General features: G+C 35.2%; 1 protein-coding gene across 6 annotated transcripts in view; it reads right to left on the bottom strand.

Moving 5' to 3' along the window:
- Positions 1 to 1,040: 1,040 nt before the first annotated feature.
- Positions 1,041 to 16,708, bottom strand: part of METTL25 (methyltransferase like 25) — a 120,814-nt gene continuing 105,146 nt past the window's right edge. For 5 of the 6 annotated variants that reach the window (XM_004053628.5, XM_055358828.2, XM_055358833.2 and 2 more), the window contains 3 exons: positions 3,491 to 3,565; positions 2,856 to 2,927; positions 1,041 to 1,278 (listed from right to left, as the gene is read on the bottom strand). In XM_004053628.5, coding sequence (XP_004053676.2) covers positions 1,186 to 1,278; positions 2,856 to 2,927; positions 3,491 to 3,565 — 240 coding nt within the window. In that variant the 3' untranslated portion in view covers positions 1,041 to 1,185. The other variant, XM_055358832.2, reaches the window with a different exon arrangement.

The raw sequence follows: 16,708 nt of genomic DNA, 5'->3' as shown, positions 1-16,708 counted from the left end.
GGGGTGTGCATGTTCATGTTTATGTATGTACAGATGAAACAAAATTGGTAAAATGTTGTTAATTATTCACTTTGTGATGAGTACATGGGGATTCCTTATACTCTACTCTCCACTTCTAGATATGTTTGAAATTTTGCAGAAAAAAAAAGCTTAAAAATGGCTTATTTTCTAAGCATTGTACTATCTCTACAAAGAATCTGATTATCCAGGTTCTTTGTACTCTCTGTACAAAGAACCTGATCACCTGAGGCTGTAAACTCAATATTTATATTACAATACAAATAAATATAATTATTCTTCTTAATCGTGGATAGATGCCAACATTTAAAAAAGCAGTTCCTTTTTTTGCTTTGGAAAATTTTATAAAATCTCTCTAGTTGAGGATCAAGGAAGCTTTATCCCAGTTCTTCATCTCTTTGGTATGCATTAGAATCCTCAAGTTTTCTGCTAATGAAAGGAACTTGTTTCACAATGGGCAGAGTGTTGGCCTCATTCCATTGACTCTTGGTTTACTCAGATTGGCTTTTTACAGAGCACAAAGTAATTACATTAAGTGCCAACCCATCACTTTATTTTAGTAAGATAAATTGCCTCAAGAATCCCTAAAGAGAATATCTTACTTATAAGATACAACTTTCTTTAAGGGAATATCCCATGTACTTAGATTAAAACCCAGTGTAAAATGTGCTTTAAATGAGGCACTTTTAAATTTCTGACCTGGTTCCTGGGTATTTCTTCCCTTTAAGTGCAGATTTTTTCCCTCCTGGTGAAACAGAAAAACCCTTCTAAAATGTGGAAGAAATTGCAAATGATCTTCCGCACCAGCTACCTTTACCTCTTATCTATGTTTAATCCAATACATCAAAATTTGATTTGTAGCAAATGTAAGGGGTCTTAAATATTGAACAGGAATTAAGACGTAGATTACAATGTTCTACTAATGTACTAACTCAGGAATGTAGGTCAACTGTTTTATATTATTATGACAGGTTCTTCTTTTATTAATGTATGCTTTGAGAATGGAAAAATGGATTATAACCTTCTGTTGTTAGCCATTATTTTATTATTTAAAATATATAACAGTCATTTAAAAATTTTTGTATAACAGGACATACATGTTTAGAAAAGCAATCTCAGCAACAGGTCTCATAGAGAAATACATCTAATAATTTGCTTCAATGGAAATCACTGCTGCTTCTTCAGAGCAATAACAGCATAACATCTGGGAGATTTCACGGGATCAAACAACTTCACAAGAGCAGACCATGCAATATCTTCCTGCAAATTAATAAGTGATTTAGATATACAACCATTTGTTGAAGAAAAAAATTAGAGACGAGTTGGATTATATATTGTAATATAAAAAATACATAAAAACAAAGCTGTTTCACAGAAAATTCTTATGCTTTGTTAAACAAAATTAACATTCACAATTACACCTTCAAAAAAATTTATGCTGAGGAAACAAGGATGTACATAGAGAGTGAATTACAAGTTTATTCTTTGCTACGGTTGTGAAAAACTGGAAGTGGCCAATCACAAATGAGTATTAGTTAAATAAATTATTTTATGATGAAATGTTCACTTTCTATAGTACATTTAATATGGTGGGAAATTCTGAATAAAATAAAACAAATTAGATGTAAAACTGCATTTATAATTTTATTCTAATATTAATTAAAGTACAAATAATGTGCACTATATATATATATGTTATAACCATATATATTTGAGAGATTCCTTAAATATACTAAAAATCTAATAGTTGAAGCTATTAAATAAAAGGTAGGATTATGACTACTCTTAATTTTCTTTATTATATATCCTGTATTTTAAATTTTCTAACATAAATGTGCATTACTTTATAAGATATTAATTGAAATATTAAAAATAACATTTCTATAATTTCTATCATTACAACCTATTAATCTTTGTGCACATTGTTTTGCTTACCTCTTGTACATAGGTCAATGGAGATTGTTTTGAAAAGGGATGTGAGAATCTAGTAAAATAGGTACCGATTTTATCACCCACTAACTTAGGAACCAAAGCTTTCCAGTAACTTGAAGTTAGCTGGCAGCTTAGGAAAGTACATCATTATTTACATATTTAAAAATTGCCTTTCTCCATAAAAATACAAATTAGAATAAAGCAAACATTTTTAAATATCCATTTGTTTCAATTAGCATTTGTTCCAATTAGGAAAATAAGAAAGTAAAGCTCCCCGTATGACAAAATAAAATTGTTAAAGAGTTTATAGCGGAAACATTCGGTGAGTCCATGAATGGGTTTAATTTAAACAGTTCACCAAACTTTATTTTGACCATAGCTCATAATAGAATCTGCAGAAAATATTTTCCTTAAAGACAACCCAAAAGACAGTATTTTTGTCATTTAACATAGATAAGTAAGATTGTGAAAAAACAGAAGGAATCTTCCTTGATCAGAAAGAAGTTTCTATTCTGCAGAATCCATATGGCCAACACTCCAAAAGTGAATTAAAAGACAAATTCTTACAAAATGAAATGCATATACAATCTTTTATGTCTAGCCTTTATAAATTTCAGCTATACAATATTTCATATATAGTGGTTTATGTTCACTGCCTATGTATAGTAATTACCATACAATTAAAAGAATGAAAACTTTATTATAGCAGCTTTGCTGAAAACATCTGTTGTACATATGTTTATATGTTTAAAAAGGGATGGAATGAACATTTAAACTATGAAAATATAATGAGAAAAATTTTCTTACTAGTTTTATGTGAAAGACTCTTATCCTACATATAAGTGGCTCTATATTACTGTATTTAATAAGATATTTGTTGTGTATTTTAAAATAACATAATTTACCTGCTCTTTCAGGTAACAAAGTCGATCCAGAAGAATCAAAGTCTCTATACAGGGAGCCAGAACAACTTTCAACTAAAATAAAAAAATTAGATAGGTAGGTTGGTGGTACTTAAAAAAAAAAAGACTAGCTTATTTCGTTAAACTTATGTTTAAGTAAATGTATCTACAGAAGTTTATATAGGCTGAATCTCCAAAATCCATGTACATCTTCAGAAAATGAATATTTCAGAGATCAAAAGGTTTTCTTTAATAATAGGAAAAGAATGTCCTTTAAGTGACTGTGAGGTAGACTCCAACAAGCAATCATATGTGATAGAAAGCTTTTAAAGGGGTACTAAGAATGAAATTCATTAAAAGGAATGCTTGTGAAATAACTGCATCGGGACCAATATGTGTTCAAAGGACTCTGAAACTTTTTGTGCATTTATAATACTTTTTTAAGAGAAATCTACCATGTGTTCTTTTTATTACATTACTGATACCTAATATAGTCCTGAAATAGGAAATGATCCAAAACAGTTTTTCCACAGTAAGAGAAAAACAACACAGATTGCTTAGCCCATAATAAAATTTAATAGGACCCTATTCAAGTCTAGCAACATATCCAATTTAATATGCTTAACTCTGAGTTTTACCATATTAAAAGCTTCCAGCTCATTCATTCGAGGCTTATACTTCTCGTAGTAGTTCATTATAATTTTCTCTGGCAGCTTCAAGATAAAAAACAACAATAAATTTAACAATAGTTTAAAAATATTTTTCCTTGTCAAACATATCCTAAAATAAAATAAACATGACATCAATTTAATACAACCTTAGGTGTCTGAAGAACTCGCTCTAAGGATATTCATGAAGCAAGTCAAGATAACTCTAAATTACTTAAAATTTTTACACTGATATAGGTTATGCAGCACATCATAAATAAAACCACCAGTAACATCCCATTAATATTGTTTAATTTCAACAACTAATAAGGAAATATTTACTTTCATTTGTTATTATGCTTTGGGCACACAGAAGGAGCTCAAACATTTTTTGACTAAAATTAAACTTTACAACACTGTATCTAAAACAAGACATCTTTGAGCAAAATTCAAAGGCAAGCGGAACACAATGGCATATGTTCATACTTAAGGTACTTTCTTCTAACATGCACTTCACAAATCCATCAGAGAGAATTACTTTTATTTCTTTTTCTTTTTTTTCTAAAACAAATACCTATAGTATGTTGAACTCTTGTATTTAGCAGGCCACTCTCTAGTTCAATTGTGCTTTTGCTCCTGCTAGATGAGCTTTGTTACTGAGTCAATTGTATTTATTTCTAAACTTGCTATGCCAGTTACATTATTGTCATAATATACAGGTTGAGTATCCCTAATCCAAAATCTGAAATGCTCCAAAATCTGAAACTTTTTGAGTGCCAACATGACATTCAAAGGAAATGCTCATTGGAGCATTTCAGATTTTGGATTTTTCAGATTAGGGATGCTCAAATGGTAAGTATATAAGGTAAATATTTCAAAAAAAATCTGAAATCTGAAACACTTCTGTCCCAAGCATTTCAGATAAGGAATACTCAACCTATCATATAAATAAGTATTACATAACAAATGAAATATGAAAGCAACAGGAAAAATGGATTCTATAAAAAGCAGCCCTCCCCTAGACAGAAAGGCCTGATAAAGTAGAGTCGCCAAAAGAAATTGCTGTCAATTAAATGTGGTCAGAACAAATGAAAGGCTGGATAAAATGAGTAAAAATCTGAAAAGACTTGTACTCAGATTTATCTGCAAATGTTTAAATAAATTTATTATTTTTTCGAAGTCTACTTTTTTTTTCACTATAGCTCTAAATTTCTTCTGAATTTAAAACACTATAAAGGGTAGTGGAAAGTAAGGCTCTGTCTCATTCAATTTCTTGTGAAGCCTTCCAGAAAAATTCTCCCACTTTGTACAGAACCCATGCAGATTACACACTCCCCATCCTTTTGAAAAGTTTGCCATTTTTTGAATCAAATGAGTCCCTGCTGGAGCAAACTTTTGTAGAAGAATATATTGGACTAAATCCAGGCCTGAACTTCAAGGCAGCAGAAACTCTCAACTCACAAAATTGCGTGTGTTGAATTACAGCCTTTAGTTCTCTCCTTTACCATCTGAAGATCGGCAGTTGTAAGATAACTCAGAACTCATAATCTTTCCTGTCTTGCTCCCTGAAAACGTATTTCTTCAATATGATTTCTTGGGTGCTCCATTTTCTTTTTTTCTGTTGTGCCAAATTGGGAAGCACCATGCTGGTCACCAGTTGTATTTGTTTCAAACTAGAGATTGTTGATTTTGTTCCTCAGGATATGACACTTTAGAGAACTATGTTCTGTTGATTTTGTCTGAGATCTGTAACCATGGGTATTTCCTCTTGGCATCTTTCTGCATCCCTCTTTTACCTTCATTATACTTTGTAATATACATAGTTTAAGATTTCAAATTCCTTCTGATATTGTCAAAGAGAGTTTTGTTTCTCTTTCTCATTCTGTTTGTTGCTTTTGAGTGTATTCTGGAAAGAAAAGGTGAGAACACCTTTTTACTGTAAAATTTAAAAAAAAGTTTGTTGTTTTAAGAGATCCAAAACTGGATATTATAGACTATGCATTGTAAGTATGTTTGATGCAAAAAAGCCAAGGGAGAACTCCAAACAGTGAAACCATATGCAAACCTGTGTGTAAAAAAAACCAAACCAAATCAAACTAAAAATGTCCTTGTTCTTACAAGCACATAAGAAGTATACAGCTGGCCTTCTCTAACTGCAGGTTCTGTACCCACAGACTTAATCATCTGCAGATCAGAAATACCTGGAAAAAAAAATAACAACGCAAAGTGACATTAGCAAGATGACTGACTACAGATGTCTGATGCCAGTTCCCCCATACAAGAAAGAGACAAGGCAATGAATATACAGATGAGATTTGATTGGAGTGTTGAACAGAGAGCACTGGAGTGCAGCAGGGAAGTGCAGATGCACCTGTGGTGATTAGAAGTCCAGGTGGGCAGCTTGGAGACACCTAGCCTCTGTAACTCCATCTTCTCTGATTGGATGAGATCTGCCTCAAAGCAGCAGAATCTTCCTGTTACTGGGAAAAAGTAAGCAGAAGAACGCTACCAGCCCCCATTGCTACCACAAACACTTACCATCCTTTCTACAAGAGAATGTCATAGAAATGTCACTCATAAATGGTGAGCCCAGTTTGGAGAGCTTCCAGGAACCCTCACAGCTGCATTGTCCCAGATTAGGAGAACAATGCGCGCACTCCCCACTCCCACCTAGCCTTGTATGCCAAGCTTCTATAGCACAGAGCCATCTTAAGACCAGAGTAACATCAGGAGTGCACCCTGCTCTGAAAGTCAGTAACACTACCTCTACACCACTGGGGTTCTAACTTCATTCCACCAAGCCCATATGGGTGGCTGACTGCCACAACCTAAGCTGCATGGGGCCTGGGTCCAGGATTGGCTGTCACTCTGGTCCTACACAGCAGAGAAACCAACTCACTTCCAGACACAAAAGCAGTCTGGCAGTCCTGTCTAGTGTAAACCTACCCTCGAACTGGCAAAATTGCTGCATGCCCTCTCCTGAGGGCGAGAGGCCATGAAGCCTCCAAACAACTGACATGCTCTGAGGCCAGGTGAAGTACACACCCACAACCAACGATGTACAAATGGCCCTGTGGTGCTGCACCCGCTGAGCTACCCAAAGGCCCAATGCACTCAATCAGGGTTTGAGAAAAACAGCCCTACAGGCTGCCCCTGGAGGGCGATCACCCAGGCTGACTGAGCAGCTGTGGGCCTATGACACAGGCCTGAGAAATAGCTCTGGGGACCATCCTCAGTATACAAGCCTCCAAGCCAGCCAAGTAGCTGTGTGCCTACATCCCAGGCTTGAGAAGCAGCCCTCCCCTGGAAAGGCCTGGCCGACATGCCCTAGGTCAGCTGAAGAGCCTTGCGCTCCTGTTCCAGGCCTTGAGAAACATCCCTGTGGGCAGCTCTTGGCAGCCACACCCCAGGCTGGCTAAGCAACTGTGTATATGTACTCCCAGCCAGAGTAACTCCCCATAACCCCAATGCCAGCTCCAAGCTGGCTGACCCATGATATGCAGGCATGCACCCTCAACCTGAGAAACAGCACAGTGAGGTCACCCCTAGCAAAGCTGCCCCACCACTATCCACAACTCTCTCAGCCTAGGCCACCGAGACACTCATGAATGCCACTAGCATGGACTGCATCTGAAGAATCTATGTGGACACTACACTACTGCATCCACCTAGGACCACAGCAAATGTACCCCACCCAACTAATATCCCAAAACTCATTCATATGAGTAAGCCTTTACTTACGAAACCTATTCCATAAAATTGGATGATCTGACTTTTCCACTGAGTGCATAGAAACCAATGTAGGGACACATCAAACATGAAAAAGCAAGGAAACATGATACCTCCGAAGGAACACAGTAATCCTCTAGTAGTGGAACCAAACTATAAGGAAAGACACAAAATGCCAGAGAAAATAATTCAAAAATAATAATCTTAAGAAAACTCAGTACAAATAGATAAGTCAATGAAATCCAGAATGAGAAATTAAAGAGATAGATATAAAAAAGAACCAAATTGAAATCCTACAGCTGAAGAATTCAAGGAATGAAATAAAAAAATACAATTGAGAGCTTCAATAACAGAATAGACCAAGCAGAAGAATTTTTTTTCGAGACGGAGTCTCACTCTATCGCCCAGGCTGGAGTGCAGTGGCAGGATCTCGGCTCACTGCAAACTCCGCCTCCCAGGTTCAAGCCATTCTCCTGCCTCAGCCTCCCAAGTAGCTGGGACTACAGGCACCCGCCACCAAGCCTGGCTAATTTTTTGTATTTTTAGTAGAGATGTTAGCCAGGATGGGCTCGATCTCCTGACCTCGTGATCTGCCCGCCTTGGCCTCCCAAAGTGCTGGGATTACAGGCATGAGCCACTGCGCCCAGCCCAAGAATTTTTTTTCAAAATGAAAAAAACAAAAAAAAGTTATTGATGAGTGCACATACAAATGAACCTAGACAACCACTAAGAGTTTGTCACACTTTTATGTACTCACAAAATTATTTCATCTTTATAGACATGAGTGAACAATTGGCTCTGCTACTTGTTAAAGATGTGAAAAACTTCTTAAGTTTAAATATACAGTCTTAATTACACCAATGTCCCAATGTCCCACGACAGATTGTAGGTAATGGAATCTCAACTGCATCTCAAAGAATCAAAAACAAAAAACAAAACTCAATGCAATCTATAAGATTAATATATTTATAGGAAAAATTCATATTAAGTAAATTCTATCCCTTTCTCCCTCTTATCTATTCTCTCTCTCAGTTATTGACAATTTTTTTACAGTGTAAGAGGGCAGGAAAATTTCTCATCAACTTTTTCAAAAATAAACTATTAAAAAGATACCCAAGAGACTTATGAATATAACACCATTGAAATTATTTACTGAGAACTAATGCTAGATCTGCTATTATTATGAAATCTACTGAGAAAATACTTTGCATTTCTATAGTATTTTTAAATAAGTTCTCCAAACCGCTTCAGAATCTATAATGGTTTTCACAAGTAACATTTTATTGGAGTTACCATCATATGATGTAGTTGGTATGGAAATGATTACATCTAATAGATGAAAAAGATTTAGATATAAAGAACAACATGCCCTAATGTTACTGCTAAGAGTTAGGATTACAACACTCACCCTATTCTTAATCCTGTTTAGTACCCTAAGTCCCTATATATTCTGTTTCACAGAATGCTACTAGTCACTGTGCTCATGTGTTCAAACAAATTTGGGCAATGCTGTGTTAAACAAAGCCAACCATATTCCCAGAGACTTTACCATGCATAATAAATATCCAAGAAAGGTATAGAGAATAGGGCAGGTGCCATAAACTGAAAGCCCTGTAGGCACCAGGCAGGTAACCAAAATGAGGAGGCAGGGCTAGAGAATGTGGCCCCATCTAGTGGGGCACTGACCACACAGGAATGCAGTCTAATCTAGCCAAGTCTTTTCAGAGAAGCTACAAATCTGAGCTTTAATTTCAAATTCCCAGGTTTATGCATGTTGCATCAATTTAAGAAAACACTGTAGTATGAAAAAAATATTTAGGCCAGATCAGGCTGGTCTCATTTAGGAAATGTGAAATACCAAGAGTCACAATTTTATTTTCCCATAGGACCTCCATTCAAAGGATCTATTAGTTTCTTAGACCTCTGCAGAACAGTGTTGAAAATGTTCACTTTGAAAGCAAGCATCTTGTCCTCCTAGACCATTATGATGGGAGCACCTCTAAACCCCAAGCATGAATTATTCAGGGTTTACTCAAACTGAAATAGAAATTAACACCCAGCTTTAACTGTTCATGTAGAAATGTTTCTCTTCTGACAAACCTAGCCCTCGCAAATCTACATTTCTCAACAATTATACTGGTAACTGAAGGTATCTTTACAATAAGCCTCACAATTGAATTGTGAAAAATAACACCATAATTCATTAGATATGAAAAAGACCCTTCAACTTTCTGAAACAATTTTAAATATATAAGTGGTTTGAAGGCATTTACAAGTTTAGAATTTGGGTTGAAACTAGTGACAGTTGCAAACACTATAATACTTGCAATGTAACTTTTCTAAGGCAGAAAGGCTTTTTTTTTTTCCTATTCTTTCCTCTTTTCCCTTTCATTTCTGCCCTGTAAAAATTAGTTGAGAGAGCCTGCTGGTTGTTTACTGTAGTGCCTAGTATTGTGGCACAAACATAGTAGAAACAGCATAAAAGTGTTTAATCACATGGCAAATGATTTTCTCCACCTAGTTTCTACTTGGTCCATACTCACTTCTTTTGACTGGTAAAACAGCCACCCTGATCCAGGGATCAAGTACTGAATGCATCATATTTCCAGAGCTATGAGAAAACAAATACACCTGCTACAGTCAAATGAGACTAACTCCTATTTTATTTCCATGGATGAAATAAAAACCTGGGTTCATTGGGAACCCTTGGAGGAACCTAAGAAATGTAACATTTGGAGTTATAATATAGAAATAAGAAATAACCATGAATTTCTTTCAAATAAAGTCTCAAATCAGATTTGATTTTTAAGTCCTATTTCTGTCTTCTCAGCAGCTTTGGTGGCCAAGATAGAAGTCATTTCCTACATTGTCAGTGATTATTCTCTTTGATGGACACAAGATTTGTGGAGTCTAAAGAGAACATACAATTCTAATATGTTCATGTTGGAGAGGGAACTCTGCAATGATCAGAAGGATTGAGTCAGTTTTAGCATAAAAAATGAGAACTATATTAACAATGAGGCTGACTACACAGAGTTTTGAGCTAGAGACTCGCTCTACCCAATAACATTGACATCTTGAAATGTTAGATGAAACTGACATAGAAAAATAATCCTGGAGTTTAAAGTATGTCTGACATGGTAGTATCTGGTCACTGTCTTCTACAGTGATGGGCATAAAACCTCAAAGAGCACCATTTTAATCCATGACATAAAGATTAACCTCAATAATATAGATATCATCTTCTGCTTGCACTTGTCTTTCACCTGCACTCTGCAAAGCTCCAATTAGAAGGTGATATGGTTTGGCTATGTCCCCACCCAAATCTCATCTTGAATTGCAGTCCCCATAATCCCCACGTGTCCTGGGAGGGACCTGGTGGGAGGTAATTGAATCATGGGGGCAGTTTCCCCCATACTATTTTCATGATAGTAAGTTCTCATGAGATCTGATGGTTTTATAAAGGGCTCACTTCTTTGCTCACCTCTCATTCTTCTCCTTCCTATTGGGGTGTGAAGAAGGATGTGTTTGTTTCCCCTTCTGCAATGGATCTTAAGTTTCCTGAAGACTCCCCAGCCCTAAGGAACTGTGAGTCAATTAAACCTCTTTCCTTTATAAATTACCCAGTCTCGGGCAGTTCTTTATAGCAGTGTGAGAACAGACTAATATAGAAGGTCTCTCAACAGAACCACATGCAGTTGCAGCATCTTGCAGATGATGTAGAAATACTTTATGTTAATGTTGACATCCAAAAAAGTGAGAAACACCAGGCAGAAATACAGATTTCCATAGACATCCCCTTAGTGATGGTGGCGATCTGTGGATTTTGTGCTGGGGACATGAGTTTGATTGTTATGTCAAAGGCAATTTGAAGATTGTGTCATGGTGCCATTCCCATGTGTCGTGTAAGAGTACAATGAGGTTGGTGGGTTTTGTCCTTGTTTGTAATGTTATAATGTTGTAATCTGGGTTTCTGTTGTTGTAATCTAGGTTTCTATTGGCTGAGTTGGAGAAGGTGAAGTAACTACTGGTTCATGGCTCTGCATGGGTGATGGCATTGGAGAAGCAGAGGTTAGAGACTCCACATGACATGGGAATACTCGTGTTCCTGGCTGGTTTAATCTCCAATGACAGGGTGATTTTCATGTCACTGAACCACCCCCTGTGCACAACATAGCAACAATACAAGCCACTGTCAGTTTCGGTTGCATTTTCTATAGTTAAGAAGGCATTCCCTTTCAAAAGGTACGTAATTCCCATTAACACATTTGCTTCTAAAAGGTGACATGGGATCTACTAATCCAGACAATTTCATCTGAGGATCCAAATATAGGGCACATCCTTCAGCCCCAGCACATAGATGACACCTCTCCATCATAGATGCAAGGTAGCATGAGAGGCTAACCTATTGCTCTACTCACTTGTACCTAAAAAAACTACAGTATCTGCCACAAGTAGGATGAGGCTTAAGATGATCCCTTGAGGATGCATTATGGGGTGAGTTATTTAGGAGGCAGTTTTCCAGCTTCTTCTTTAGAGTGCCTCTTCATGCCTCCTTGTCCTTAGCTGACCCTTCCTCCAAAGGTCTTTGTAAATAAAGACAACTTTCTCCCAGAATTCTATTCTTTATCTCCTGGTTACATCTTTTTCATAAGAATACTTAGAAGTATATTTGAAAATCAAATTTTTCCAGTTGGCCAATCTTTTTGGTAGATTTGACCAACTTACAAATTTAAAGAGATTATAGGGAGATTATTAGTGGACTGGAACAGTACTTGTTTTCTGCTGGGTTTTTTTAAAAAATTTAGCAAAGATCTTAATTTTAGTTGACACACTAGGCTAGAAAAATCATACAGACTTTGAGAATGCTGGTGTAGGAAAGGACTTTGAGAAGAAATCTGAACCAGAAGATGGGTCTTCTGAAATAATACAGACAGACAAAAACAAATTTACAAAAACGAAAAAAAAAAAAAGCCTATAGGCTTTCTGGGACACCCTTAAGACCACCAAGCAAATATTTGCATTATGGGTATTCCAGAAGGAAAAGAGAAGGAAAAAGGTATAGAAAACATACTTAATTAAATAATAGTTGAAAACTTCCCAAGTCTTGGAAGAAAAATGAACATCAAAAAGACCCCAAATAGATTAAACCCAAACAGGTTCTATCCAAGGCATATTAAAGTCAAACTACTGTAAGTCAAGAACTAATAAAGAATTCTAAAATCATCAAGAGAAAAGCATCAAGCCACATATAAGGGAATCTCAATTAGATGAACAGTGGATTTTTTCAGCAGAAAGCTTATAGGACAGGAAAGAATGGCATGATATACTCAAAACATTGAAATATAAAACAAAAAAACTGCCAGCCAAGATAATGATACCCAGAAAAGCCATCTTTCAGAAATGAAGATGAAAGAAAATATTTCACAGATCACAGATAAGTAAAAACTAAGAGAATTCATCGCCCTTAGACTGGCCTTTAAAAGTACTCAAATGAGTCTTACATCTGGAAGTGAAAAAATAACAATCACCATTATCAAAGCATGAAAACTATAAAACTCACTGGTAAGGGTGATACACAAAAGAGAAAGGAATCAAACTTTATCATTGCAGAAAACCACCCAATCATAAAAATAAATAAGAGGTAAGCAAGACAAAAAAAGATATAAAAAACAACCAGAAAACAATTTTTAAAATGCCAGAAGTAAGTATTCACCTGTCAATAATAACCCTGAATGTAAATGGACTACATTCTCCACTTTAAACATATGAACTGGCAGAATGGATTTTTTTTTTTTTAAAGACCCAACTATATGCTGCCTGTAGGAAACTTACCTCACCTGTAAACACGCTCATAGGCTTAAAGTGATGGGATTACAAAAAGATATTCTGGCCAGATGTGGTAGCCCACGCCTGTTATCTCAGCACTTTGGGAGGCAAGATCATGCCATGGCTCTCCAGACTTTGAGACTCCATCTCAAAAAAAAGTAAAATAAAATAAAAGGTATTCTATGCTAACGGAAAAATTGAGCAGGAGTAGATTGGGCAAAATAGAATTCAAGCCAATAGCTATAAAGAGAGAAACTACATAATAATAAAGGGAATACTTTAACAAAAGAATATAACAATTTTAAATACAGATGCACCTTATACTGGTGTACCTAGATATATAATGCAAATATTATTAGATCTAAAGAGACAGATGGACCTCAGTACAGTAATAGTTGGGGACTTCACCTCACTCTCAGCATTGGACAGATCATCTAGACAGATAATCAACAGAAAAAACCCATTAGATTTAAACTGCACATTAGATCAAACTAACAGAACAGACATTTATAAAACATTTCACCCAGCAGCTGCAGAATACACATTCTTTTCATCAGTACATGGAATATTCACCAGGATTAACCATACCTTAGGACACAAAAAAGTCTCAAAAATTTAAAAAAATCAAAATCATACCAAATATCTTATCTGACCACAATGGAATACAACTAAACATCAATAACAAGAGGAAAATTCAAATCTATACATGGAAATTTAAAAACATGCTCCTGAATGACCAATAGGCGAAAAAAAGAAAAAAACAAACTGAGAATGAAGTTAAAAAATTCCTTGAAACAATGGAAAACAGAAACATAACATACCAAAACCTATTGAAGACACCAAAAGCAGTATTAAGGGGTAAGTTTACAGCAATAACTAACTACATCAAAAATCTAGAAAGATTTCAAATAAAGAACCTAATGATACATCTCAAGTAATTAGAAAGGCAAGAACAAGCCAAATTCGAAATTAGTAGAAGGAAAAAAATTAAGATCAGAGCAGAAATAAATGCAATTGAGAATTAAAAAGAGAACAAAACAAAAAACTGTTTTTTTGAAAAGATAAAATCTACAATTAGTGAGAAACAAACTAAAAAAAAAAAAGCAAGAAGAATCAAATAAAGAAGATCCAAAACAAAAATATACACATCACAACAGATACCACAGAATATAAAGACTCATTAGAAACTACTATGAACAGCTATACACCAAAAAATTAGAAAATGCAGTGCAAATAGACAAGTTCCTAGACACATACAACCTACCAGGATTGAACCGGGAAGAAATAGAAAACCTGAATAGACCAATAACAAGTAACAAGTTTGAATCAGTGATTAAAAGTCTTCCAACAAAGAAAGTTCCAGGACCGATGGCTTCACAGATGAATTCTACTAAAAGTTTAAAAAAGAATGAATATCAATTCATTTGAAACTATTGCAAAAAATTAAAGTGTAGGGAATTCTTACTAACTCATTATACGAGGCCAGCATAACGCTGAAACCAAAAGCAGATAAGGACACAACAACAAAAACATAAAACTACGGGCCAATACTTCTGACAAACATTACACACAAAAATTATCAACAAAATACTAGCAAACTGAATCCAACAGAATATCAAAGATAACACACTATGAAAGTGAGCTATATCTCAGGAATGCATGGCTGCTTCAACATACACAAAGCAATAAATGAGACATCACATCAACAGAATGAAGGACAAAAACTATAATATTATCTCAATAGATGTAGAAAAAGCATTTGATAAAATTCAACATCCCTTCATGATAAAAACTTTCAACAACCTAGACATGGAAGAAACATACCTCAACATAATAAAGGCCATATATGACAATTCCATAGCTAACATCATACTGAAATGGGGAAAACTGAAAGCTTTTCCTCTAAGAACTTTAGCAAGACAAAGATGCCCAGTCTTACCACTCTCATGCAACACAGTACTGGAAGTTCTAATCAGAACAGTTAGGCAAGAGAAAGAAATAAAGGACATCCAAATTGGAAAGGAGAAGGTAAAATTATCCCTCTTTCCAGATGACATGATCTTACATATAGAAAAACCTAAAGATTCTACCAAAAAAAGTCTTAGAACTAATAAACATATTTAGTAAAATTGCAGAACATAAAATCAACATACAAAAATTATTGCATTTCTATACAAAATGAACTAGATTAAAAAATCAAGAAGTCAATTCCATTTACAATAGCTATAAAGGAAATAAAATATATACGAATAAATTTAACCAAGGAGGTAAAAGACCTCTACAAGAAAAACTACAAAACACTGAAGAAACTGAACTGGATAGAAACAAATGGAGAAACATCCCATGCTCATGGATCCAAAGCATTAATAATATTAAAATGACCATACTACCCAAAGCAATGTACAGGTTCAATGCAACCCCTATCGAAATACCAATGACATTCTACACAGAATTAGAAAAAAAAATCTTAAAATTTGTATGGAGTTACAAAAGATCCAGAATAGCCAAAGCAATCTTGAACCAAAAGAACAAAGCTGGAAGCATCATATTACTAGACTTCAAAATATTCTACAAAACTGTAGTAACCAAAACAACATGATACTCGCATAAAAACAGAAACACAGACAAATGCAATGAACAGAGAACCCAGAAATAAATCCATGTGTCTGCAGGCAACTAATTTTTGATAAAGATGTCAAGAATATACACTGGGAAAAGAATAATCACTTCCATAAACGTTGCTGGGAAAACTGAATATCCATATGCTGAGGAATTAAACTAGACACCTCACCTCTCATCCTATACAAAAATCAACTCAAAATGGATCCAAGACCTAAATATAAAACTCAAAACAACAAAACTACTACGAGAAAACATAGGGGAAATGCTTCAGGATATTGCTCTGGGAAAATATTTTTGAGTAAGACCTCAAAAGCACCGGCAACTAAAGCAAAAATAAGCAAAGAGGATTATATCAAACTAAAAAAGCTTCTGCAGAGCAAACAAAACAATCATCAGAGTGAACAAGACAATCTACAGACTAGAAGAAAATATTTGTAAACTCTTCATCCAACTGGGAATTAATATCGAGAATATACAAGGAACTCAAATATCTCAACAGCAAAACAAGAACAACAACAACAACAACAAACCCAAACATCCAAGGAAAAAATGGGCAAATAATCTGCACTGATATTTCTCAAAAGAAGACATACAAATGGCCAGAAAATATAGAAAAAATGCTCAACATCACTAATCATTAGGGAAATACAAATCAGAACCACAATGAGGTATCATCTCACCCAGTTAGAATGGCTATTATGAAAAAAGATAAAAAATAACAAATGTTGGCAAGGATGCAGAGAAAAAGGAACTCCTATAGACTGTTGGTGAGAATGTAAACTAGTATAGCCACTATGGAGAAGAGGATAGAGGTTCCAGAAAGAACTATAAATGGAACTATCATATGATCCAGCAATCCCACTACTTGGCATTTACTCAAAGGAAAAGAAATCAATATATCAAAGAGCTATCTGCATCCCTATGTTTACTTTAGCACTATCTATAATAGCCAAGATATTGAACCAACCTTGGTGTCCATCAACAAATTAACAGAGACAAAGAAAATGTGGTATGTATAAACAATGAAAT

This window comes from Gorilla gorilla, chromosome 10 (assembly GCF_029281585.2).
Source record: "Gorilla gorilla gorilla isolate KB3781 chromosome 10, NHGRI_mGorGor1-v2.1_pri, whole genome shotgun sequence".
NCBI classification, from domain to species: Eukaryota; Metazoa; Chordata; class Mammalia; order Primates; family Hominidae; genus Gorilla; species Gorilla gorilla.
Note: the sequence above shows the minus strand (reverse complement) of the source record. Positions and strands in the feature narration are given on the sequence as shown.